Raw genomic sequence first — 26,529 nt, forward strand, 5'->3', positions numbered from 1 at the left:
CTGGGAGAACCGGGTTTGATTCCCCACTCCTCCACTTGCACCTGCCGGAATGGCCTTGGGTCAACAGTAGCTCTGGCAGAGGTTGTCCTTGAAAGACACCTCTCAGTCCCACCCACCTTACAGGGTGTCTGTTGTGGGGGGAGAAGATATAGGAGATTGTAAGCCTCTCTGAGTCTCTGATTCAGAGAGATGGGCGGGGTATAAATCTGCAGTCTTTTCCCACTTCTTCTCAGCCCCACCCACCTCACAGGGTGTCTGTTGTGGGGGGAGAAGATACAGGAGATTGTAAGCCGCTCTGAGTCTCTGATAAATCTGCAGTCTTCTTCCTCTTCTTCTCAGCCCCGCCCACCTCACAGGGTGTCTGTTGTGGGGGGAGAAGATACAGGAGATTGTAAGCTGCTCTGAGTCTCTGATTCAGAGAGATGGGTGGGGTATAAATCTGCAATTCTTCTTCTTCTTCAAATGCGCATGCGTGAATGCAGATTCGTATTACGGGGCTGAACATATAGGGAATTGTTTTACTCTGTTTACATATAAAGCATCCCGAACAAATGATTAAATGAATCCTAATTGTCGCTTAATATCGCCAGTTAACGTTTGTACTGAGCTTTATTTCGCCTGGGTTTATCTCTCTCTTATCTTGTTCATCCCTCATAAAGAAGACTATTTTGAGCAATAGTTCCTATGGGGGAAAGCTTAAGATTGTATCCTAGCCAGCTTTGCAGGAAACACCTGAGGTGCAATGTAACAAGAACAATAAAGCAGTTAGCCTAAATTGAAATTACTGGTTTAAGGCTTCAGCTGTTATTTGTTTTCGGCTAATAGCTGTGCGGACTGATGCTTCCAATTCTGTATTAACTGAAGCCGACATCGCAAGTGATAGTAAAATCAGGGCAGTCTTTGAATTGCACAAATTTGCATTTTTATATTTTTATAAAAGAAGAATTATAACCTTGAACTCATGGAGCTTCCTTATACTACTCAGACTGGCAGTGGCTCTGGAGGGTCTCAGGCAGGGAGAGGTCTTTCGCATCATAGAGGTTTACAAGATTATGCATGGAATGGAGAAAGTAGAGAAAGAAGTCCTTTTCTCCCTTTCTCACAATATGAGAACTCGTGGGCACTCCATGAAATTGCTGAGCAGTCGGGTTAGAATGGATAAAAGGAAGTGCTTCTTCACCCAAAGGGTGGTTAACATGTGGAATTCACTGCCACAGGAGGTGGTGGCGGCTACAAGCATAGATCGCTTCAAGAGGGGATTGGATAAAAATATGGAGCAGAGGTCCATCAGTGGCTATTAGCCACAGTGTGTGTGTGTGTGTGTGTGTGTGTGTATTTTTTGGCCACTGTGTGATACAGTGTTGGACTGGATGGGCCATTGGCCTGATCCAACATGGCTTCTCTTATGTTCTTATGTTAAAGCAAAGCATAATCATTAAACATGTTAAACAATGCACAAAATGCTGGGAGAACCGGATTTGATTTCTCACTCCTCCACTTGCACCTGCTGGAATGGCCTTGGGTCAGCCATAGCTCTCTTATCTGGAGAACCGGATTTGATTCCCCACTCCTCCACTTGCACCTGCTGGAATGGCCTTTGGTCAGTCATAGCTCTCTTATCTGGGAGAACCGGGTTTGATTCCCCACCCCTCCACTTGCAGCTGCTGGAATGGCCTTGGGTCAGCCATAGCTCTCTTATCTGGGAGAACCGGGTTTGATTCCCCACCCCTCCACTTGCAGCTGCTGGAATGGCCTTGGGTCAGCCATAGCTCTCTTATCTGGGAGAACCGGGTTTGATTCCCCACTCCTCCACTTGCACCTGCTGGAATGGCTTTGTGGCCACTGTGTGACATAGAGTGTTGGACTGGATGGGCCATTGGCCTGATCCAACATGGCTTCTCTTATGTTCTTATCACCTCCTCCCTTGTTCTTTTAACCAGAGATGCCAGAGGTTGAACTTGAGACCTTCTGTGGCTGCAGCCAGATGTAGTTCGGACTCTCAGTTTGGTGTAGTGGTTACGTGTGCAGACACTTATCTGGGAGAACAGGGTTTGATTCCCCACTCCTCTACTTGCAGCTGCTGGAATGGCCTTGGGTCAGCCATAACTCTCGCAGGAGTTGTCCTTGAAAGAACATAAGAACATAAAAAAGCCATGTTGGATCAGGCCAATGGCCCATCCAGTCCAGCACTCTGTGTCACACAGTGGGCAAAAAACCAGGCGCCATCAGGAGGTCCACCAGTGGAGCTAGGACACTAGAAGCCCTCCCACTGTTCCTCTGCCCCCCAAGCACCAAGAATACAGAGCATCACTGCCCCAAATATAAGAACATAAGAGAAGCCATGTTGGATCAGGCCAATGGCCCATCCAGTCCAACACTCTGTGTCACACAGTGGCGAAAAAACCCAGGAGCCATCAGGAGGTCCATCAGTGGGGCCAGGACACCAGAAGCCCTCCCACCGTAGTGCCCCCCCCAAGCATAACGAATACAGAGCATCACTGCCCCAGACAGAGAGTTCCAACAATACACTATGACTAAGAGCCACTGATGGACTTCTGCTCCATATGTTGACCCAATCCCCTCTTGAAGCTGTCTATGCTTGTAGCCACTGCCACCTCCTGTGGCAGTGAATTCCATGTGTTAATCACCCTTTGGGTGCTTCTGTGAGAGCTCTCTCAGCCCCCGCACCTCACAGGGTGTCTGAGGTGGGGGAAGAAGATAAAGGAGATTTCGAGTCGCTCTGAGATTCGGAGTGGAGGGTGGGGTAGAAATCCAATATCTTTGTGTACTTGAAGTTATGTGGGCATGCACTTGTGTGCACGCAAAATACGTACTATATAAAAGATCATAGGCAATGAGACTGAGCCTTAGGGAATATCAAATGCTAGGTTCTAGGCTGAGGACTTGCTCTGTCCTCAGAAAACTCTGCCTTCCATGTACCAGGAAGGAATGAAATCAGTGGAGATCTGTTTCAATTTTAGAGAGCCAGTTATGTGGGAGAACCGGGTTTGATTCCCCACTCCTCCACTTGCAGCTGCTGGAATGGCCTTGAGTCAGCCATAGCTCTCGCAGAGCTGTCCTTGAAAGGGCAGCTGCTGTAAAAACTCTCAGCCCCACTGACCTCACAGGGTGTCTGTTGCGGGGGGCGGGTGGGAAGGTAAGGAGATTGTGACCGCTCCGAGACTCTGCGATTCAGAGTATAGAGCAGGATATGTCGAATATCTTCCAATATCTTCTCCTTACTTTTGGCTGTTCCAGAAGACGGCATACTCCAATGTGTCAAAAAGCAGCCAGCGGATGTAGTCAGATGAAAAGGAATGCAATCCCCCTCGTCAAAGATCATCCACTAGAGCTGTCAAAGCTATTTCTGTCCCCGTAACCAGGTGCAAAATATTAGCTCTAGGGCTGCTGACTTCACCTAACTCCATTCCAGTCAGGCAACGCGTGTGCTGCCGTTCGATGTGTTTTGGAAGACAGTCACATTAGTCGCACCTTTATGTGGCAGGTGCGAAGATATTTCTCCCCTCCCCGCTTTTCTTTTAATACAGTTGTTCAAAATGTTGACATTCAGTGATCGCTGTAACGCATTTTTAATTAAGAAGCGTTCACAAATGTACTGTCTTCCATACAATTAGCATAAATTTATTAAAAAAGTCAAAGAGAGGTCTAATTAATTACAAGATTCCTTTGCATACTCTTTGGAAATCTATAACTAATCAGGACACGACTCCCTTGCAGCAACTGAGGTGTATTAAACTTGAATGTATTCGGGACCTCGTTTTGAAAATTGCTTGGGCCTGTTCCTTCGGAGATATCGTGCGCTTGTTACAAGCGTCTTATCCTCCGTTCCTCTTTCTTCTCTGATAATGGTTTTCTTGTTAATGCGATAACTTTGACTGAAAGAAGAAGTGTGGTTGTAATGACTTATCTGCCTTCTGTGATTTTCACCCCAAAGTTTGATGTGTAGTGGGTGTTTTGTAGTTGCCAGCTGTGCTTAAACACTCTGTGTCACAGAAGAACATAAGAGAAGCCATGTTGGATAAGGCCAGTGGCCCATCCAGTCCAACATTCTGTGTCACAGAAGAACATAAGAGAAGCCATGTTGGATCAGGCCAATGGCCCCTCCAGTCCAACATTCTGTGTCACAGAAGAACATAAGAGAAGCCATGTTGGATCAGGCCAGTGGCCCCTCCAGTCCAACATTCTGTGTCACAGAAGAACATAAGAGAAGTCATGTTGGATCAGGCCAGTGGCCCATCCAGTCGAACACTCTGTGTCACACAAGAACATAATAGAAGCCATGTTGGATCAGGCCAATGGTCCATCCAGTCCAACACTCTGAGTCACATAAGAACATAGGAGAAGCCATGTTGGATCAGGCCAGTGGCCCCTTCAGTCCAACACTCTGTGTCACATAAGAAGAAGAAGAAGAAGAAGAAGAAGATATTGGATTTATATCCCGCCCTCCACTTCGAAGAGTCTCAGAGCGGCTCACAATCTCCTTTACCTTCCTCCCCCACAACAGACACCCTGTGAGGTGGGTGGGGCTAAGAGAGCTCTTACAGCAGCTGCCCTTTCAAGGACAACCTCTGCCAGGGCTATGGCTGACCCAAGGCCATTCCAGCAGGTGCAAGTGGAGGAGTGGGGAATCAAACCCGGTTCTCCCAGATAAGAGTCCACACACTTAACCACTACACCAAACTGGCTCTAAGAACATAAGAGAAGCCATGTTGGATCAGGCCAGTGGCCCATCCAGTCCAACACTCTGTGTCACATAAGAACATAAGAGAAGCCATGTTGGATCAGGCCAGTGGCCCCTCCAGTCCAACACTCTGTGTCATATAGTGGCCAAAAAATCCCCCAAGTGTCATCAGGAGGTTTACAAGTGAGGCTAGAAGCCCTTCCACTTTGCCGCTCCCCCCCCAAGCACCCTCCTCCTCCTTTTCGTCCTCTTCCTCTTCTGTAAATTGGTTTGCTGAAGAGGCTGGTAAAGTCTGCATCCCTTCTGTTCTCATGAGGCATTCTATGGTACTGTGTTATTTAAAACTGACTGATGCATGTCAATTTAAGTTCTTTTCTCAGGGTACACTCAAATTTGATAAGCTCAATCAGGGGTTAGAATTCTAGCAGGAGTTCCTTTCCATATTAGGCCGTGCCCCCCTGATGTAGCCAATCCTCCAAGAGCTTACAAAAAAGAACCTTGTAAGCTTTTGGAGGATCCGCTACATCAGGGGTATATGGCCTAATATGCAAAGGAGCTCTGGCTAGAATTCCACCCCTGAGCTCAATCATAACATTTGCATTGAACCCAGAGCCGTGGGTTCCCTTCCAAAAACGTTGCCATATTTTCTCCTTAAACCTGTTGTGCAAACCACCTTTATTATGTCCTTCCTCGACTTGCATCTTCTTCTGGTATAACTCTCATCCTCTTAGTAGCATACACTTTTCTATGCCACGTGCCTCTCTCCAGACGGTCTCTTCGTTACGCGTATTGTAAAGTGCTTGACCCAGATGGCTCAGGCTAGTTCGATCCCGTCGAATCTTGGAGGCTAAGTAGGGTCAACCCTGGTTGACACTTGGATGGAAGACCACCAAGGAAGTCCAAGGTCGCTGTGCAGAGGCAGGCAATGGCAAACCACAGCTGTTTGTCTCCGCCCTGACCTGGATAGCCCAGGCCAGTCTGCTCTCATCTGAACCTAAGCAACGTTGGTCCTGGTTAGTGCTTCAGTGGGAGACCACCAAGGAAGCCCAGGGTTGCTATGCAGAGTGCAGGCAATGGCAAACCACCTCTGCTAGACTCTTGCGTTAAAAACCTTACAAAATCTGGCTGCAATTTAATGGCACTTTTCAGCATTGTTTCACACAGGGCTTTTTTGGTAGGAAAAAGCCTAGCAGGAACTCATTTGCATATTAGGCCAAGCCAACTGGAAGTGTGTTCCTCTGCATTCCTGCTTTAAAAAAAGCCCCACTTTTCACTCTCAGTTTCCTGCCTGGTTTGAGTTCTGAAGTTTCTTATTGGCATGACAAGTTTGTAAAATAGGCTTGCCAATCCCCAGGCCCCAGCGGGGGTTCTTTCACTTTCCCAAGCTAACCATATTTGTTCTTCTCCCTTTTGTTTTGCCAGACCCGAGACGGACTGAAAGGCATCCTCAACTCCTATGACAGCGAGCTGCTGCACTCCGCCGATCACTCCCCTCAGCTGATTGCCCGCTTGGAAGAGGCGGAGGACCTGGTGCAGAAAGTGGAAGCTCACACTGCGGAAATGGAGGTAATGCACGAGGCGGACATGGTGGAAGTTCAGGCGGTACCCTCCAGTCTGTGAGTAGAGGGTCCTCCTACAAGCAAGACAGGTTCTGTTGCCCCCTGTCATGATCCTGGGCCTAGTGAGGCCTGCAGGCCCCAGGAAATCCTGCCTAGGAGTTACTGGGGAAAGCCTACATTTCCCAGCATCCTCTCTGTCCCTCTGATTGGGTGGCCAGGTTTTGGAGGGAAACTGACCCAGAGTGGGGTGGGGCATGGGAGGAGAAGATAAAAGGGCCAAGCCCAGGCAGGGGGTGTTCTTTCCCTGGAAGGCTGAGCTGGAGGCAGGCTATAGGCTGAAGAGCTTGAAGCAGGAGAAAGACCCTTACCCAAGGGGGTAAGTGTTGGTATTAGAGTAGGGACTGTATAGATGGACACGCTAGGGCATTTGTTTATTTCCCCTTCACCCTTTTACTGGTTAATGCACCTTGTTAATTTATATTGCACTGAAATAAACCTTTTTGTTGTTGTTCTCTCTGCCTGGTCCTCACACCTATTATTTGGCCTAAGCTATAGGAGGCCAGGAGGGGGTACTCTGGGCCTTCTCAAGGGGAACCCTTAACCCAGAGTGGTGGCAGAAATTGGGAAGACCCCCCCTGAGTCGGGGCACCCCTTTTTTTTAAATTCCTCAGGTGCCTCTACTGAATTATAGACCAGGGGTGGCCAAACTGTGACTCTTTGACACATATTATGTGGCTCTCGAAGCCCTCATCGCTCCGTCGGCCAGCTCGGAGAAGACATTTCTCTCTTTAAATCAAGCCAGTTTGGTGTAGTGGTTAAATGTGCTTACTCTTATCTAGGAGAACCGGGTTTGAGTCCCCACTCCTCCACTTGCACCTGCTGGAATGGCCTTGGGTTAGCCAAAGCTCTGGCAGAGGTTGTCCTTGAAAGGGCAGCTGCTGGGAGAGCCCTCTCCAGCCCCACCCACCTCACAGGGTGTCTGTTGTGGGGGAGGAAGGGAAAGGAGATTGTGAGCCGCTCTGAGAATCTGAGTTTCAGATTGGAGGGTGGGGTATATATCTGTAGTCGTCGTCGTTTTCTTCTCTTCTTCTTCTTCTTTCCACGCCATTTTGCTTATGACTTTCCCAAGTTTTGTTAGCAGCTGCCTTATCCTTTTCCAAAAGAAGAATACAAATGAGGGCTTCTCTATGCCGAAGTGTTTTGAGTCGGAGCAGCTGTTCCGAGTCGGACTGAACAATATCTGATGATAATGAGAGGTTGGCGAATACAATGCAGGAAAGCAGGAATAGAGCGTGAACAGCGGGGACACGGGGATCTGATCCGCAAGGAGGTTCGAGGTGGCATTTGCACGGCACGTCTGTCCCTGCTCTGAACTAAGGATGCTGCTAATGTGGCTGCAAATCAGTTCAGACGCAGGACTCACCATGCTCAAAGGTGGAAGTCAGATGTGAGGCGTTTAGGCTGAGCCAGCCACAAGCATCCACCCAACGGGTTTGCGCTGGGATTTTCCCTAAACCAGGGATGTCAAACGTGTGGCCTGGTGGCTGAATCAGGCCCCCGGAGGGCTCCTATCAGGCCCCTGAGCAACTGGCTGTCATCTGCTTCCTTCTCCCTCTCTCTCTTGCTTCCTTCTGCATCGTAGCTTGCTTTGCCAGGCTTGCTCAATCGCACAGGAGCTACAGTTTTCTCCATTGGCTGAGGCTCTTCCCTTGGGGTGGAAGGGGGTGGGGAGAGGCAGAGCTTGCTCTGCCAGGCTCTTTCAATCGCACATCAGAGCTACCGAGCCAACCCTCTCTTCCTTCTATTGGCTGAGGCTCTTCTGCCTCCTTGTCCCCTGGGGAGGGAGGGAAAGAGCCAGAGCTTCCTTTGCCCAGTTCCCTTGATCCCATCGGGGAAATGCAAAGAAAGCATCTTTAAGACCAATGAGTGCGGATGTTTTAAGAATATTTTATTTTAAGTTTTTTAAAAAATATATATATATTTAATTGTGTGTGTCCTTTATAAGGTTTATGTCTGTTTCTTAATCTTAAATAGGGACGTTACCAGTTGAGAAACTTTGGTGAGAATTTTCCAGTTGAAATAATTGTTGTGGTGTCCCTGTTAATGAGAAATACGATGGCTTAGGAGGAGGTGTGAAGCATTAAAGTGCTAAGAGATCCATGATGGATAAAGGCGCGTAGCCAGCACTGGTCTCCGTTCCGTTTGTGGCTTTTCTCTGGCGACTGACGCTCTGTGAGGGCTACCTCGCAAGATTACGTTTGGAAATCTAGAGACTTATGTCCAAGGACATGAGTAGTAATTTGTGTTATCAGTGAATTTATGTCTAACGGTCGCTGATATATTGTTTTGATACCTCTAATACAAACAGTTTGTTACTGTGTTACACAGTGGTTTCGACTTGTACTACATTCTTACTGTGTATCCCTCTGGTTTATATCTAAACTGAAAGTCGGCATCGCTACTTAGACTGGCGGACCCCCAACACGGACGCCATCTTGCCCGCCAACACTTTTCTTGGTGCCGGAGCCAGCGCGTGGGAGTAGGTGGGGTATGCAGCTGCATCGGGTGCAACCCGCCCTGGGGTGCACCGCTGGGTGCCCCCTCTCTCCCCTGAGCAGAGCCGGGGTCCCAGGGCTGGAGCTGGCATAGCGCACTCCTTGCAAGGAGCATAGTAAGCAAGTGTTGCAGCTCTCCCTCACCCTGGTTAGGCTTCCTGCAATGCGGGAAGCCTTAGGAGGGCTGGAGCAAATGCTTGCGTAGCATGCTCTTTGCAAGGAGTGCGGTACGCAAGCGCAATGTTTTAGTGGTGCCCGGCTGCTCGTCAGTGCAATAGGGAGGTGCCCCTTGGCTGCTTTCAACCCGAAAGCAGCCGGGCACCACTAAAACAGTGTGCTTTTGGAGACTTCCAAGGAAGCCTGCAGGCGAAAGCGGTGGCGCAGCAGCACCGTCGCCCCCTCCTTCCCCACTTTCCCAGCCTGTGCGATGACCAGGGGTGGAATTCTTGCAGGAGTTCCTTTGCATATTAGGCCACGCCCCCCGATGTAGCCAATCCTCCAAGAGCTTACAAAAAAGAGCCTTGTAAGGGGTAGATTTCTAGCAGGAGTTCCTTTGCATATTAGGCCACGCCCCCCGATGTAGCCAGTCCTCCAGGAGCTTACAAAAAAGAGCCTTGTAAGGGGTGGAATTCTAGCAGGAGTTCCTTTGCATATTAGGCCATGCCCCCCGATGTAGCCAATCCTCCCAAGAGCTTACAAAAAAGAGCCTTGTAAGGGGTAGATTTCTAGCAGGAGTTCCTTTGCATATTAGGCCACGCCCCCCGATGTAGCCAGTCCTCCAGGAGCTTACAAAAAAGAGCCTTGTAAGGGGTGGAATTCTAGCAGGAGTTCCTTTGCATATTAGGCCATGCCCCCCGATGTAGCCAATCCTCCCAAGAGCTTACAAAAAAGAGCCTTGTAAGGGGTAGATTTCTAGCAGGAGTTCCTTTGCATATTAGGCCACGCCCCCCGATGTAGCCAGTCCTCCAGGAGCTTACAAAAAAGAGCCTTGTAAGGGGTGGAATTCTAGCAGGAGTTCCTTTGCATATTAGGCCATGCCCCCTGATGTAGCCAATCCTCCAAGAGCTTACAAAAAAGAGCCTTGTAAGGGGTGGAATTCTAGCAGGAGTTCCTTTGCATATTAGGCCACGCCCCCCGATGTAGCCAATCCTCCAAGAGCTTACAAAAAAGCCTTGTAAGGGGTGGAATTCTAGCAGGAGTTCCTTTGCATATTAGGCCATGCCCCCCGATGTAGCCAGTCCTCCAGGAGCTTAAAGGGCGATGATGTCATCGTGCCGCTTGTATGCAACGATTTCTCCTGAGGGAGCTTGGGAGGGTGGGGCACAGCAGTGGGACTGCTTGGTGCCCTTCAAGCGTTCGTTGAAAGTGGGCAGGGCCAGGTGGGGCTTTTGCCCAGCAGGGCTTCCGATTGGCCATGCGGGATTTGATTGACTGTGCAGAACTTTTAAAAAGTTGCTTTGGCAACAGCTGCCCTCACTGCACAAGGATCTTCCCTGTGTGATTACAGTTAAGCAGTGGCAGCCATTTTGTGGCTGGCTCGACCCCCTGAAGAAGCCATTTTGTGACTGCGCCCATCATGCTGTGTCAGAATTTCAGAGGTGCTCACAAGCTTGAAAAGATCCACTTAGTTGGATACCAGTTGTCCACCCAAACATCTTCTAAGCTGGGTTGGCTATGGTTTGAGAATCCTTAAGTTCAGAACACCCCTGAGGAAAAAAATGAGTTTCTAAGCTGCCTGGTTCTGCCAAAATTGGGTCTTCAGGGAAGTCATTGGTGTGCAGTATAAATGCTCACCCTGAGCATGTCCATGCGTTCCTTTCATGTCATCCCAGTATATTCACTGTACTGCGCGAAAAGTTTTTGGAAGTGAGCGTGGCTCTTTCCTTTGATGCCTTTTCCCTCTCCTTTTGAATCAATCAGCTATCAAGCCACTACCAATGTATGTGAGCGATCTTCCCTCGAAGCTGAGTTAGTGTGAGCTAGCTCACAGGTTTTTTGCCCCCCCCCCAGCTCACACCTTCTTGTCTTACCTCGGAAAAAATGGCCCCAGAGCAAACTCATCTGTGCAGTCGCTCACAACGTTTTTGCCAGTAGCTCACGAAGCCGGATTTTTGCTCGCAAGACTCCATGGCTTGGAGGGCGTATTGCCAGTGAGCGTGGAAGATGGAGGGTGGGAGGCCTCGTATGCAAAAGGAAGGGTCACGCGGGCAGGTGGGACTCAGGCAAGTGGGCAAGAGAGGAGGAGCAAAGGCAGCTGGGGGTGGGCAGAGGAAGGGGCTCTGGACACACTCTGCCCTGCAAACCGACCCCCCCCCCCAAAAAAAACCCCCAAACCTGGAACCAAACAACCAATGACTCTTACCCAGGCCCTGTCCATCATCCTTCTGCATCTAGCACGGGTAACCCTTGCAGTGATAGAGATGTGAAACTGATCTGTGCCATATAACATCCTCTTCCTTTAAAATCAAATACGTGAAATGTGTATCTGGGCAGTGATCAGCTGTCTCTTGCCTCCCTGACCGCCTGTCCCTGATTCAGTATTTGATGATGTGTTCTCTGTCTCTCTTGTCTCTCTCTCTCTGTCTCTCTTCGTCTCTCTCTGTGTCTCTGTCTCTCTTCGTCTCTGCCTCTGTCTCTCTATCTCTCTCTGTGTCTTTCTCTGTCTCTGTCTCTCTTCGTCTCTGTCTCTCTCTGTCTCAGTCTCTTTCTGTCTCTCTCTCTCTCTCTGTCTCTCTTCGTCTCTGTCTCTCTATCTCTCTCTGTGTCTTTGTCTCTCTCTGTCTCTCTCTATATCTCTCTCTCTCTGTCTCTCTCTGTGTCTCTGTCTCTCTCTGTCTCTCTTCGTCTCTGTCTGTCTCTATCTCTCTCTGTGTCTTTGTCTCTCTCTGTCTCTCTTCGTCTCTGTCTCTCTCTGTGTCTCTGTCTCTTTCTGTCTCTCTCTCTGTCTCTCTTCATCTCTGTCTTTGTCTCTCTATCTCTCTCTGTGTCTTTGTCTCTCTCTATCTCTCTCTCTGTCTTTCTCTGTGTCTCTCTCTGTCTGTCTGTCTCTCTCTTGTTTCTTGCTGGTGCTTTTTAGGTTCTTTTCCTTCCCTGCATGTTGCGCTGTCAGTAAGGACAAAAGCACTGCATCTTCAGAGGCTGAAAGGACTTCACGGGCCTTGGTTTGATCAGGGATGGGCCGTATCTGCTTTCTCTGGCTGAGAGATCTGCCTGCATCCGGCATCTCAGGGAAGCGAACAGCGTTGAGGCTGATCGGACATTGGGCAATGGGAGTTTGCTTGTAAGGCTTCATCCAGGGTTGACATCTCTCTGAGGACCAGCCTAGCCAGAGGTGCTCACTTTTAACACGTTTGAGCGCATGCTTTAGTTGATGTTTGAATCACCGCGTAGACAGACTGCCAGTCATCCCAAGGACTATGTAGACCTGGAGCAGTACAAGATGAGAGTTAAGAAACCTTTCACAGAATGCATCTGGTTTGTGAACTGTTTGGCTGCTCTGAGAGACAGGATGCTGGACTAGACAGACTGCTGGTCTGACCCAGCAGGGCTCCTCAGGGGAAGGCATCGGCCTCTCTGCCCTGTTGTTGTCCTTCCAGAGGAACTAGGTGGCCACTGTGTGAGATAGCAGGCTGGACTAGATGGGCCCTCTCTGGTCTGACCCAGCAGGGCTCTTCTGATGTTCTTCTCAGGGGAAGGCCTTGGCCTCTCTGCTCTGTTGTTGTCCCTCCAGTGTGTGAGACAGGATGCTGGACTAGATGGACCCTTCCTGGTCTGACCCAGCAGGGCTCTCCTGACGGTCTTCTCATGGGAAGGCCTCTGCCTCTCTGCCCTGTTGTTGGCCCTCCAGAGGAACTGGTTGGCCACTGTGTGAGACAGGAGGCTGGACTAGATGGGCCCTCCCTGGTCTGACCCAGCAGGGCTCTCCTGATGTTCTTTTCAGGGGAAGGCCTTGGCCTCTCTGCCCTGCTGTTGGCCCTCCAGAGGAACTTGGCTGGTTACTTTGGTGTAATAATTAAGTGCGTGGACTCTTATCAGGGAGAACCGGGTTTGATTCCCCATTCCTCCACTTGGAATGGCTTTGGGTCAGCCACAGCTCTTGCAGAGCTGTCCTTGAAAGTGCAACTTCTGTGAGAGCTCTCTCTGCCCCTCCTACCTCACAGGGTGACTGTCGTGGGGGAGGATTGTGAGCCGTTCCGAGACTCTGAGATTTGGAGTGGAGGGTGGAATATAAACCCAATATCATCGTTGTCTTCTTTGTAAGACAAGATGCTGGGCTATATAGACCACTGGTCTGATCCAGCAGAGCTCGTCTTATATTCTGGCACTTGTGGTTTTCCCCACCTCCATTCCTTTCCTGTTGGCTCCAGCCTTCTGTCCGTTTTTCTACATCCTGGTGTCTTCCCGAGGCATTGGAAAGTACTGTTGAGTTGCAGTTGACTTACAGCAACCCTACGAGGTTTATGAGGCAGGAGATGAACAGAGGTGGTTTGCCATTGCCTGCCTCCATGGACTTTCATGGTGGGCTCTCATCCAAGTACTAACCAAGGCTTAGCTTCTGAGATACGATGGGATCAGGCTAACCTGGACCATCCAGATCAGGGGGTGGAGAGTAAAAAATGTCTTTTCTGAAGACCCAGTTGGACAGTGGCTTAGGAAATCGCAGGAGAACGGAGTTCTCCCTTGCAGAATTTCTCCTAAGTGTCTGAGCCCTGAAGTTCATCAGCATTCATGCACATTATAGCGATTTGCCTGCACTAGTTGGCCAACAGAGAAGTGTGGCAGGCAGAAAACTCTTCAAGTCTGATCGGCTGGGATCCTGGAGAGACGGGTAGGGCAAACATTGGCATGGGAAGGCAAGAGTCCCAGTCCAGGAATGGAGGGTTAAGCTCGGAGAAGCGGTGGGCAAGATGTGAAGGTATGAGGATCGAGTCTGAAGTCAAACATGGAATGAGTTACTGGTGGTGGTGGGGAATCCAGTGCACATGTGGGATTGAGACCAACCATGTGCACATGTGGGATTGAGACCAACCATGTGCACATGTGGGATTGAGACCAACCATGTGCACATGTGGGATTGAGACCAACCTACAACTCCCATCAGCCTCAGCCATTGGCTATGCTGGCAAAAAACATCTGGAGAGCTACCGTTGGCCACCCCTGCTCTAGAGCTTTTACCCTGAAAACCATGTTGATCCCTGGTGTGCTACCAGACGTGAGACTTGCTGAGTTGGCATTTGAACTTGGGCCCTGCCCGTATCCAAGTATTTGGTCATAGAATCATAGAATTATAGAGCTGGAAGGGATCTTTTAGTCCAGCCCCCTACACAGAGGAGGAACTTCACAAATACCTCCCCCCCCATACCTCTCTTCATCTCTTTGTCTTTTTACATATGAACATATGAAGCTGCCTTATACTGAATCATACCTTTGGTCCATCAAAGTCAGTATTGTCTTCTCAGACTGGCAGCGGCTCTCCGGGGTCTCAAGCTGAGGTTTTTTCACACCTATTTGCCTGTACCCTTTTTTGGAGATGCCAGGGATTGAACCTGGGACCTTCTGCTTACCAAGCAGATGCTCTACCACTGAGCCACCGTCCCTCCCCGATAAAAAAAACTTTAAAAAGTTTATTGAATACATAAAAGGATTTAACAGGAAAAAAAAACCCAATGAAATAAGAGCGGTTCAAGAGCCCGACGAAAAGCCGAAATTGATTCAAATTCTAATCCAATACAAAGGGAGCATAGGGGAAAATAAATAATAAATATAAATATACAAAGATCTAATTTGACTTTTGGGCGCATATAACAAACACTTTACGAAAACAATACATAATATGCTAGGTATTAAGAATTGAAAAATAGCCTATAATGCATTCTGTTACGCAAAAAAGAAATTTTTCCAAAGAATTCCAAAACTGGGGCCCAGAGTAAATGATAATCTGTAGCAGTATTATTATCGAAGAAAGGGTTATCCATTGTCTTTCCCATTACATTCTGGTCCCATGGAAATTTTGATGGGACTCTAAGCTGCTACTGTCCTTGAATCAAGTTCTTCTGCCGCAGACCAAACTTGGCTGCTCTCTGAAACAATTTCCTATCCCTGCATTTGAATGGTTTGCTGTGGCTAGCTAACACATACTTTATAGAAAAGGGGTTTTAATATGATGAAGAAGAAGAAGAAGAAGAAGAAGAAGAAGAAGAAGAAGAAGAAGAAGAAGAAGAAGAAGAAGAAGAAGAAGAAGAAGAAATTGAATTTATATCCTGCCCTATACTCTGAATCTCAGAGCAGCTTACAATCTCCTTTACCTCCCCCCACAACAGACACCCTGTGAGGTGAGTTGGGGCTAAGAGAGTTCTGACAGAAGCTGCCCTTTCAAGGACAGCTCTGCGAGAGCTATCGCTGACCCAAGGCCATTCCAGCAGGTGCACGAGGAGGAGGAGTGGGAAAATCAAACCCGGATCTCCCAGATAAGAGTCCGTGCACTTAACCACTACACCAAACTGCCTCTTATATCCACATTCACCGTTCTTTCCTTTCTTGGTTGACCTTTTTGTTCGGACTCAGGGTTGAAAATTTCGGTCATCTCGGAATTGGATGTCGCAATTGTCCTTTGCACAACTTTGAGATATCAAAAAAGTTCTTTACTATCTCTCCCCCCCCCCCCCCCCCATCACCTTTGGGAGTGTCTCTTTTGAAATGTTAAATATGCACTCCACTTTGTACGGTCTTGTCAGCAATAACAGAGTGTCGCTTGTCAGCATTTGTAGAATATGCCTCCCCCCCTCCCCGCACAACGTGGGAGTTCGGCTCAACTCCATAAGTCTACCTGACTGCGGAAAGACGAGCAGATGATAAACAGTGCCTGGCTTCTATACAGGATTGAAAATTGGCTTCTTTTCCAAGGGACGCTTGGAAGGAGGAGATAACTAATGCTCATTTAGTGTTCATTCACTTTTTTTTTTGTCACAAGGGGAGGTGAAATTTCCGTGTTGGGGAGGGGCGAATCTTTGAATGTGGCTGTGCCGGAAAAGCATTACTGTCTGCATCTGCAGATAGACTGTTTTATAATTCTGATTCTCCCTCTCCCCCCTCTCCTTTGTAAAAGGAGGAAGGAGGATTCGTTTAAATTTTATATATTTTTTTATCACCGTCGCGGCCCTTCCTCTGCTTTCCACCAGATGGCAGCAAAGAGTCTCCAAATCTCTCGTGTCGTAGGACTTGTGCCTAGGTATAAATCAGTAAATGTATGTGTGTGTGTGGGGGGTCAGCGAAGTGATACTTACAGCTTTAACTAGGGAGACCACGGTCTGTATTGAAGAGGGACAACCGGTTCAGGGCCCCCCAAATCCTTCTCCTTTCTGGCTGAGCCGTTCAGGGATTTTCCCTTCCCTCTGCCAAGCTTTCGACACTCACCTCGGGCAACGCAGCCAGATACGATTCGATCCCATTAGCGGAATTAGCTGACATCTCTTCAGGACAGAGGCTGCCGGTTCAATCCTCTTAAGTCTTCATATGCCACGGGAAGGAGCGTAGCGAGAGATGGAGGGTGGGGAGAGCGGATGTCCGAAGGAACCTGGCGGCATATCGGCCCACGACCAAGAAGGACCTGGCCGTATTAAGAGAATGAGATCCTCCGGGGAAGAAAAGCAACACGGAGTTCTCAGTGGAGCGCAAGAACGCCCTGGCAGAGAAACGTTCCTTGATCCGCTTTCAAGGCAGCTTTCACTCTGTACGGCTCTTTGCCAGGAGAGAGCCATGTTGCTGGAGAAGGCTGAGTCGGGTTGCCAGCTAGCCCTGGCAATTGGATCAGGTGCTAGTTGACGCAAACGGCCTCCGGCCCAAGGCTTGGGTCAAGCAGCTGCCTGTCAGAGCGGTCGAGGCTGACCTCGGTGCTCCAGCGGTCTGAATCGGTGGGAAAGATGGCTTCTCGTGTTCCGAGTGAGCTGTGGCTGAGTAGCGGAATGTCTGCTTGGCATGCAGAAGGCCCCAGGTTCAATCCCCCTGCATCACCAGTTAAAGGTCCTGGTGCAGAAGACCTTCGCTTGAGACTCTGGAGAGCTGCTGCCAGTCTGAGTAGACAGTACTGACTTCAGTGGACCAAGGGTCTGATTCCATATAAGGCAGTGTCACTTGTAGGGATGCAAGGTCAATTTGTCAGATTGTCAGTGCTGAAGGTAATTCTTCTGTTGGAGAGAGACTGTGGCTGAGAGGGAGAACATCTGTTTTGCCTGCAGGAGGTCCCCAGGTTCAATCCCCGGTGTCTCCAGTTAGGGGTGTCAAACATGCGGCGCAGGGATCAAATCAGGCCCCTGGAGGGCTCCTATTAGGCCCCCGAGCAACTGGCTATCATCTGCTTCCTTCCTTCTCTCTCTCTCTTACTTCCTTCTGCATCACAGCCTGCTTTGCAAGGCTTGCTCTATTGCACAGGAGCTACAGAGCAAAACCTCTATTTTCTCCATTGGCTGAGGCTCCTCCCTTGGGGAGGAAGGGTGGGGAAGGAGAGCTTGCTTTGCCAGGCTCTCTCAGTCGTACAGCAGAGCTACTGAGCCAAGCCAAGCACCAAGAATACAGAGCATCACTGGAAATGTCATGGTCTAGGGCTGCATGAGTGCTGGCTGCACTGGGGAGCTACAGTTCATTGAGGGAACCATGAGCGCCAACATGTACTGTGACATACCGAAGCAGAGCATGATCCCCTCCCTTCAGAGACTGGGTTGCAAGGCTGTATTCCAACATGATAACGACTCCAAACACACCTCCAAAACGACCACTGCCTTGCTAAAAAAGCTGAGGGTAAAGGTGATGGGCTGGCCAAGCATGTCTCCAGACCTAAACCCTATTGAGCATCTGTGGGGCATCCTGAAACGGAAGGTGGAGGTGCGCAAGGTCTCTAACACCCGTCTTCACTTTCCTACTAAGTCCCAGCTTTCCATAGCTGTTTGGCAGCTGTTTTTGTACATGGACGTACGAATGTCTCTGGTCGGGAGAGGATTAGGACAAGGGTCTTCAGCCTTTCTGAACTCGTGGGCAGCTTTGGAATTGTGATGCAGGGTGATGGCTCAATGGCAAAATGGCTACTGCAGGAGGCGGAGTCAACTGCAAAATGGCTCTTATAGGAGGGCTGTTGCTAAAACAAAATTACTTTAATCCACATGGCGAATCAGATATTCAAGAAAGGCGTTGGTGGGCACCATGTTGAGGACCCCAGGCTAGGATTAGCATGAAGGTTAGGCTTGTTGGTCTGTGGCTACTTTCCCATATGTGAAAAAGAGTCTTGGAGCTGTGTAGCGCATAGAAAGCAAACCCCCCCACCCCCAACAACCCTGGCTTCTGTTGTCTTGTGTTTGTAAGCAAACATTTAAATTGCTGATTTTTTAAAAAAAATCTCAGCTCCATTCGAAAAAAAGCTTTGCAGAGCGTTGGGAGCGTGCCTGTTTCTCTTCTTTCAGTTCTTTGCACTTTGCCATGTATCCATTTGGCTTAATCAAGTGCTTAAAATCAAACCAGTGTGAAAGCTTTTCGGCAAACAGAAAGTCATGAGATTTAGAGCAAAGCAGTACGGAGTTGGCAATGCCGTTATTCAAGTGTTACTTTAATACCACTCCATAAAATTGATAGATAGATGGATGGATAGCTGGATGGATGGATAGATAGATAGACAGACAGACAGACAGACGGATCAGTGGATGGATGGATGGATGGATGGATGGATGACGGGTCATAAGTCACAAATATTGCTTTGATGACACTGTGAAAGATTCCGCATGATGCATCAATTTGGCATATACAACTGATTTCTCTTTTTGTTTTCTTAAAATGTGGGTGGTTTTTTGGCAGAGCAGAAATTGGACAAATCTACTTTCAAATCTGCATGTAAGTTGTCTCCACTCTGTCACAGAAGCTTACCGGGTGACCACAGGCCAGCCTGTGTGTCTGTCGCTCCATTCTCAGCCTGGCCTACCTCACAAAGTTGTTTTTGTTAAAATAATATGCGGGAGGAGAGAACGAGATCGTTAAAGTTGTTTTGGGTCACTTTTGGGAAGAAAAGTAAGGTATCAATATCTGAATAAACAAATCACCATCTTCAAGTCCTTGAAGGGCTGTCATATAGAGGATGGGGTGGAATTGTTTTCTGTGGTCCCAGAAGGAGTTTCCGGCTCAACATTAGGAAGAACTTCCTGACCGTTAGAGCGGTTCCTCAGTGGAACAGACTTCCTTGGGAGGTGGTGGGCTCTCCTTCCTTGGAGGTTTTTAAACAGAGGCTAGATGGCCATCTCACAGCAATGAAGATCCTGTGAATTTAGGGGGAGGGGTTTGTGAGTTTAGAGCGGTTCCTCAGTGGAACAGGCTTCCTCCCTGGGAGGTGGTGGGCCCTCCTTCCTTGGAGGTTTTTAAACAGAGGCTAGATGGCCATCTGACAGCAATGAAGATCCTGTGAATTTAGGGAGAGGGATTTGTGAGTTTAGAGCGGTTCCTCAGTGGAGCAGGCTTCCTCCTTGGGAGGTGGTGGGCTCTCCTTCCTTGGAGGTTTTTAAACAGAGGCTAGATGGCCATCTGACAGCAATGAAGATCCTGTGAATTTAGGGAGAGGGATTTGTGAGTTTAGAGCGGTTCCTCAGTGGAGCAGGCTTCCTCCTTGGGAGGTGGTGGACTCTCCTTCCTTGGAGGTTTTTAAACAGAGGCTAGATGGCCATCTGACAGCAATGAAGATCCTGTGAATTTAGGGGGAGGGGTTTGTGAGTTTAGAGCGGTTCCTCAGTGGAACAGGCTTCCTCCTTGGGAGGTGGTGGACTCTCCTTCCTTGGAGGTTTTTAAACAGAGGCTAGATGGCCATCTGACAGCAATGAAGATCCTGTGAATTTAGGGGGAGGGGTTTGTGAGTTTAGAGCGGTTCCTCAGTGCAACAGGCTTCCTCGGGAGGTGGTGGGCTCTCCTCCCTTGGAGGTTTTTAAACAGAGGCTAGATGGCCCTCTGACAGCAATGAAGATCCTGTGAATTTAGGGGGAGGGGTTTGTGAGTTTAGAGCGGTTCCTCAGTGGAACAGGCTTCCTCGGGAGGTGGTGGACTCTCCTCCCTTGGAGGTTTTTAAACAGAGGCTAGATGGCCCTCTGACAGCAATGAAGATCCTGTGAATTTAGGGGGAGGGGTTTGTGAGTTTAGAGCGGTTCCTCAGTGGAACAGGCTTCCTCAGGAGGTGGTGGGCTCTCCTTCCTTGGAGGTTTTTCAACAGAGGCTAGATGGCCATCTGAGAGCAACGAGGATTCTGTGAATTTCGGGGGAGGTGTTTGTGAGTTTCCTGCATTGTGCAGGGGGTTGGCCTCGATGACCCTGGAGGTCCTTTCCCACTCTATGATTCTATGAAATCAGGGCTCCCCCCCCCCAAAAAAAAAACACTAAAGATTTTATTGTTTTTTTGCTGTAAACATAATATTGAGCTATTTTGCATAATTGTATAAATCAGCTAGGAGAAGTTGAAGGCAGCAGTGAAAGAGGAAGCCCCAGCGTGAGATGAATTAGCTCGATAAAGGAAGCCGCAGACCTTAGTTTACAAGACGTGAACAAGACGGTCAATGATAGGACATTTTGGAGGTCATTCATTCATTGATTTGCCATAAGTTGGATGTAACTTGATGACACATAGCACACACATATAGATCAGCTGTTTTTATCACAAGTCCGTTTAAAAAAAAAATGCCACGGGCTTTCAAACTAATTCAGCCCCTCACAAAAACAACAACATGGATGTTATTTCTCCAACCCACAAACCATTTAATTATCTTTCCACGCTGCTTTGGAGCACAATCCTCAGACATCCAAGCAGGGCCATGGGAACATCTGCTGCTTCTGTTGTCTTCATACTCTCAGAGTTACAGCCTTCTAAGATCATGGACTTCAGTGGTTGGTGGAAAGTGCTGAAAATAAAAGATGTTTTGCCATTGTCTACCTCTTTATAATGACCCTGGACGGTGGAGGGGCACTGGTGGCAGCACCCCCTATTGAATCTGCAGTGACTCCCCCACCCAATGGTCCCTTTCAGTTCTATTTTTCCTTTTGTCATGCCCACCACCATGCTGGCCCAAAACAGTTTCTGTAACTCTTCTTCCTTCTGCTCAGTCCATAACCCTGGTAGCAGGAGGAGGAAGCAGCAGAGAACCAGTTTGGTGTAGTGGTTAAGTATTCACCCCCCAAATGATAACTTGATGGGTTTTTTTAGGGGTGAACTGTGATCTTGGAGAAGCTTGATGGGTTTATCTGAGGTGGACTGTGGGTGTAAATGTGCTTGATGACCCTGTAAGTAGCAGATGGGGGAAAAACTACTCGGTTTGGTGGATACTGTTAAGTGGGTCTCAACGAGATTAGTCCTAAGTGAGGTAGTAGCTCTTGGGAGATCCATTGTCCACCCTCTTTAGAGTGGGGAGGAGGTCGTTAGCTAGTCAGCCGCTTTTACACTTCTAAACTACATGTCCATGGTTGTCTCTAGCAGGCATCCACTTTATTTCATTTTGGGACAGGCAGTGTATTGCACTTATAATATTATTAGATAATATTTTAGGAAGGGCATTTATCATTTTCTAGCTATAAGATGAAGAATAAGATTATGATTATAATTAAAATTATGATTATATTGGATTTATATCCCACCCTTCATTCTGAATCTCAGAGTGGCTTACAATCTCCTTTATCTTCCTTCCCTACAACAGACACTCTGTGCAGTAGTTGGGTTTTAGAGAGCTCTTCTAGAAGCTGCCCTTTCAAGGACAACTCCTGCAAGAGCTATGGCTGACCCAAGGCCATTCCAGCAGGTGCAAGTGGAGGAGTGGGGAATCAATCCCGGTTCTCCCAAATAAGAGTCCGCATACTTAACCACTACACCAAACTGGCTCTCCAATAAAGGAAGCCACGTACCTTAGTACCTTAGACTGCCCCTCAGCAAGAGGAGAGGTCTGGTCTGACTGCTGACAAAACACCCCCTCCTCTACATGAACTCGTCTTATTCCAAATCACACCAGTGGTCCATCAAGGTCAGTACAGTATCCTCAGATTGGTAGAGGCTCTCCAGGTTCTCAAGCGAAGGTCTTTCATCACTTGATACTTTTAAACAGGGGATGCCAGGGATTGAACTTGGGATCTTTTGCATGCCAAGGAGAGATACTGTACCACTGAGCCACAGCCCCTCCCCTTTGTGTTCCAGGAACGTTAGAGAGCCAGTTTGGTGTAGTGGTGAAGTGCGTGGACTCTTATCTGGGAGAACTGGGTTTGATTCCCCACTCCTCCCCTTGCAGCTGCTGGAATGGCCTTGGGTCAGCCATGGCTCTCGTAGGAGTTGTCCTTGAAAGGGCAGCTTCTAGGAGAGCTCTCTGAGCCCCACCCACCTCACAGGGTGTCTTTTGTGGGAGGGAAGGTAAAGGAGATTGTGAGCCGCTCTAAGACTCTGATTCAGAGAGAAGGGCGGGGTATAAATCTGCAGCCTTCTTCTTCTCCTCCTCCTCCTTCTTCTATATCCCTTGAGACCCCTGACCTTCCCCTAGGTTGATCCCTGCCTCATGAGGACTCTATTCCAGGCTCCACATTCTTCCCGGAGGAGGGGGGCATGCTAACAGACCCTCCCCCTCTTCCTCCCAACCTACTTCCTACAGGCGTTCCTTCTCTCCATTCTGTTTTCCTATTTATAGACTCACTTGTTTCAGCGACAGTCAATTAGAACTGCGGTGAATCCTTTAAAATGAGGATGCCAGGAGGGGGCACATTGGTTGATTTGCCTGTTCCCGGGAAGCCGGATTGATGGTTCACTTGAAACCCCAGCAATGCATTTAAAACTCTCTCGGGGTTTTGTCGATTTGGAAATTTTCATATAAAAATATGACTATGGTTTCTTCCCGTGCAGTGCAGAATACAAAGTTATCAAGGGGAGGAGAGGGGGAAATGGTGTTGTTGCTTTCCTAATTAAAAGCCCCAGCGATATTTTATATTGATTGTTAGCTCTCTGGTGTGTTTCTTGACCTAAGTTTCCAAAGCACTCAGAACGTCAAGAAAGCAAAACAAGTCCTTTAAAAAAAGAAACATAGTATTTAAAAATTAAAGCCGTAAACAGAGACACTGATATTTTTGCAGATGAAGAGATGACCATTTAAAAGGAGAGCCAGTTTGGTGTAGTGGTTAAGTGTGCGGACTCTTATCTGGAAGAACCGGGTTCGATTCCCCACTCCTCCACTTGCACCTGCTGGAATGGCCTTGGGTCAGCCATAGCTCTCGCAGGAGGTGTCCTTGAAAGGGCAGCTGCTGTAAGAGCCCTCTCAGCCCCACCCACCTCACAGGGTGTCTGTTGTGGGGGAGGAAGGTAAAGGAGATTGTGAGCCGCTCTGAGTCTCTCCTTGAAAGGGCAGCTGCTGTGAGAGCCCTCTCAGCCCCACCCACCTCACAGGGAGTCTGTTGTGGGAGAGGAAGGGAAAGGAGATTGTAGGCCGCTCTGAGACTCTGTCCTTGAAAGGGCAGCTGCTGTGAGAGCCCTCTCCAGCCCCACCCACCTCACAGGGTGTCTATTGTGGGGGAGGAAGGGAAAGGAGATTGTAGGCCGCTCTGAGACTCTGTCCTTGAAAGGGCAGCTGCTGTGAGAGCCCTCTCCAGCCCCACCCACCTCACAGGGTGTCTGTTGTGGGGGAGGAAGGGAAAGGAGATTGTGAGCCGCTCTGAGTCTCTCCTTGAAAGGGCAGCTGCTGTGAGAGCCCTCTCAGCCCCTCCCACCTCACAGGGTGTCTGTTGTAGGGGAGGAAGGGAAAGGAGATTGTGAGCCGCTCTGAGACTCTGTCCTTGAAAGGGCAGCTGCTGTGAGAGCCCTCTCAGCCCCACCCACCTCACAGGGTGTCTGTTTTGGGGGAGGAAGGGAAAGGAGATTGTGAGCCGCTCTGCGACTCTGTCCTTGAAAGGGCAGCTGCTGTGAGAGCCCTCTCCAGCCCCACCCACCTCACAGGGTGTCTGTTGTGGGGGAGGAAGGTAAAGGAGATTGTAGGCCACTCTGAGTCTCTCCTTGAAAGGGCAGCTGCTGTGAGAGCCCTCTCAGCCCCTCCCACCTCACAGGGTGTCTGTTGTGGGGGAGGAAGGGAAAGGAGATTGTGAGCCGCTCTGAGTCTCTCCTTGAAAGGGCAGCTGCTGTGAGAGCCCTCTCAGCCCCTCCCACCTCACAGGGTGTCTGTTGTGGGGGAGGAAGGGAAAGGAGATTGTGAGCCGCTCTGAGACTCTGTCCTTGAAAGGGCAGCTGCTGTGAGAGCCCTCTCAGCCCCACCCACCTCACAGGGTGTCTGTTGTGGGAGAGGAAGGGAAAGGAGATTGTAGGCCGCTCTGAAACTCTGTCCTTGAAAGGGCAGCTGCTGTGAGAGCCCTCTCCAGCCCCACCCACCTCACAGGGTGTCTGTTTTGGGGGAGGAAGGGAAAGGAGATTGTGAGCCGCTCTGAGACTCTGTCCTTGAAAGGGCAGCTGCTGTGAGAGCCCTCTCAGCCCCACCCACCTCACAGGGTGTCTGTTGTGGGGGAGGAAGGTAAAGGAGATTGTGAGCTGCTCTGAGACTCTGTCCTTGAAAGGGCAGCTGCTGGGAGAGCCCTCTCAGCCCCACCCACCTCACAGGGTGTCTGTTGTGGGGGAGGAAGGTAAAGGAGATTGTGAGCCGCTCTGAGACTCTGTCCTTGAAAGGGCAGCTGCTGTGAGAGCCCTCTCCAGCCCCACCCACCTCACAGGGTGTCTGTTGTGGGGGAGGAAGGTAAAGGAGATTGTGAGCTGCTCTGAGACTCTGTCCTTGAAAGGGCAGCTGCTCTGAGAGCCCTCTCAGCCCCACCCACCTCACAGGGTGTCTGTTGTGGGAGAGGAAGGGAAAGGAGATTGTGAGCCGCTCTGCGACTCTGTCCTTGAAAGGCAGCTGCTGTGAGAGCCCTCTCCAGCCCCACCCACCTCACAGGGAGTCTGTTGTGGGGGAGGAAGGGAAAGGAGATTGTAGGCCGCTCTGAGACTCTGTCCTTGAAAGGGCAGCTGCTGTGAGAGCCCTCTCCAGCCCCACCCACCTCACAGGGTGTCTGTTGTGGGGGAGGAAGGGAAAGGAGATTGTGAGCCGCTCTGAGACTCTGTCCTTGAAGGGCAGCTGCTGTGAGAGCCCTCTCCAGCCCCACCCACCTCACAGGGTGTCTGTTGTGGGGGAGGAAGGTAAAGGAGATTGTGAGCCGCTCTGAGACTCTTTCCTTGAAGGGCAGCTGCTGTGAGAGCCCTCTCCAGCCCCACCCACCTCACAGGGTGTCTGTTGTGGGGGAGGAAGGTAAAGGAGATTGTAGGCCGCTCTGAGACTCTGTCCTTGAAAGGGCAGCTGCTGTGAGAGCCCTCTCCAGCCCCACCCACCTCACAGGGTGTCTGTTGTGGGGGAGGAAGGGAAAGGAGATTGTAGGCCGCTCTGAGACTCTGTCCTTGAAAGGGCAGCTGCTGTGAGAGCCCTCTCCAGCCCCACCCACCTCACAGGGTGTCTGTTGTGGGGGAGGAAGGGAAAGGAGATTGTAGGCCGCTCTGAGACTCTGTCCTTGAAAGGGCAGCTGCTGTGAGAGCCCTCTCCAGCCCCACCCACCTCACAGGGTGTCTGTTGTGGGGGAGGAAGGGAAAGGAGATTGTAGGCCGCTCTGAGACTCTGTCCTTGAAAGGGCAGCTGCTGTGAGAGCCCTCTCCAGCCCCACCCACCTCACAGGGTGTCTGTTGTGGGGGAGGAAGGGAAAGGAGATTGTGAGCCGCTCTGAGACTCTTCGAAGTGGAGGGCAGGCTATAAATCCAATATCTTCTTCATCTTCTTCTAAAAATTAAAACCCTAAACAGAGACACTGTGATATTTTTGCCGAAAAAAACAAAGAGATGATCAGTGTTGTGTGTCAGTTGTCAAGTCAAGCACGTTGTTCAATTGTCTTACCCAGGAGTCCCCAACTTTTTTGAGCTTGAGGGCACCTTTGAAATTCTGGTATGGAGTGATGGGTGCAGGAACAAGACAGCTGCCATGGGAAGCAGAGCCAACCACAAAATGGCCGCTGTGGCTTACCTCGATCACACAGTGAAGATTCTGCGCTGTGGTGGTAGCTGCTGTCAAAGCAATATTTTCAGGGCTTTTTTTGTAGCAAGAACTCCTTTGCATATTAGGCCACACACCCCTGATGTAGTCACTCCTCCTAGAGCTTGTAGTAGGCCCTGTACTAAGAGCCCTGTAAGCTCCTGGAGGATTGGCTGCATCAGGGGTGAGTGGCCTAATATGCAAAGGAGTCCCTGCTGCAAAAAAAAAAAGCCCTAAATATTTTTAATGCGCAGCAGAACAGAAGTCTTGTAGAGCAAAACCCAGCTCGCTCCGCCCATTTAAAAAAAAAACATTTGCTTCGCACTTGGAATGGTATTGATGGATGCCACAAAGAACCGCCATCTATAAGATTATCTAAACTGGCAGAACCAGCGCCATAACAGTTTTATTGCTGCCAGATATATTTATATATATATAGTGTAACGTAAATTATGTATTTTAACTTAACTGACTGGTTTTTATATGCTTAATTTTAATTGTTAAATTCAAAGTTTTATTATTTATGTTAACGTGTAAGTTGTTGTTAGCCGCCCTGAGCCGCCTAGGCGGGGAGGGCGGGATAGAAATAAAAGTTATTATTATTATTATTATTATTATTATTATTATTATTATTATTATTATTATGG

The 26,529-nt window shown here is 49.2% G+C and overlaps 1 protein-coding gene across 1 annotated transcript in view; it reads left to right on the plus strand.

The window, feature by feature from the left end:
* Positions 1-6,128: 6,128 nt before the first annotated feature.
* The window catches only part of MAD1L1 (mitotic arrest deficient 1 like 1), a 600,356-nt gene continuing 579,955 nt past the window's right edge, over positions 6,129-26,529 (plus strand). Inside the window, exon 1 of the mRNA XM_060260565.1 lies at positions 6,129-6,304. Within this exon, the coding sequence (XP_060116548.1) occupies positions 6,263-6,304 (42 nt within the window). The 5' untranslated portion in view covers positions 6,129-6,262. The remainder of the gene's footprint in view (positions 6,305-26,529) is intronic.

This window comes from Heteronotia binoei, chromosome 20 (assembly GCF_032191835.1).
Source record: "Heteronotia binoei isolate CCM8104 ecotype False Entrance Well chromosome 20, APGP_CSIRO_Hbin_v1, whole genome shotgun sequence".
Lineage (NCBI taxonomy): Eukaryota > Metazoa > Chordata > Lepidosauria > Squamata > Gekkonidae > Heteronotia > Heteronotia binoei.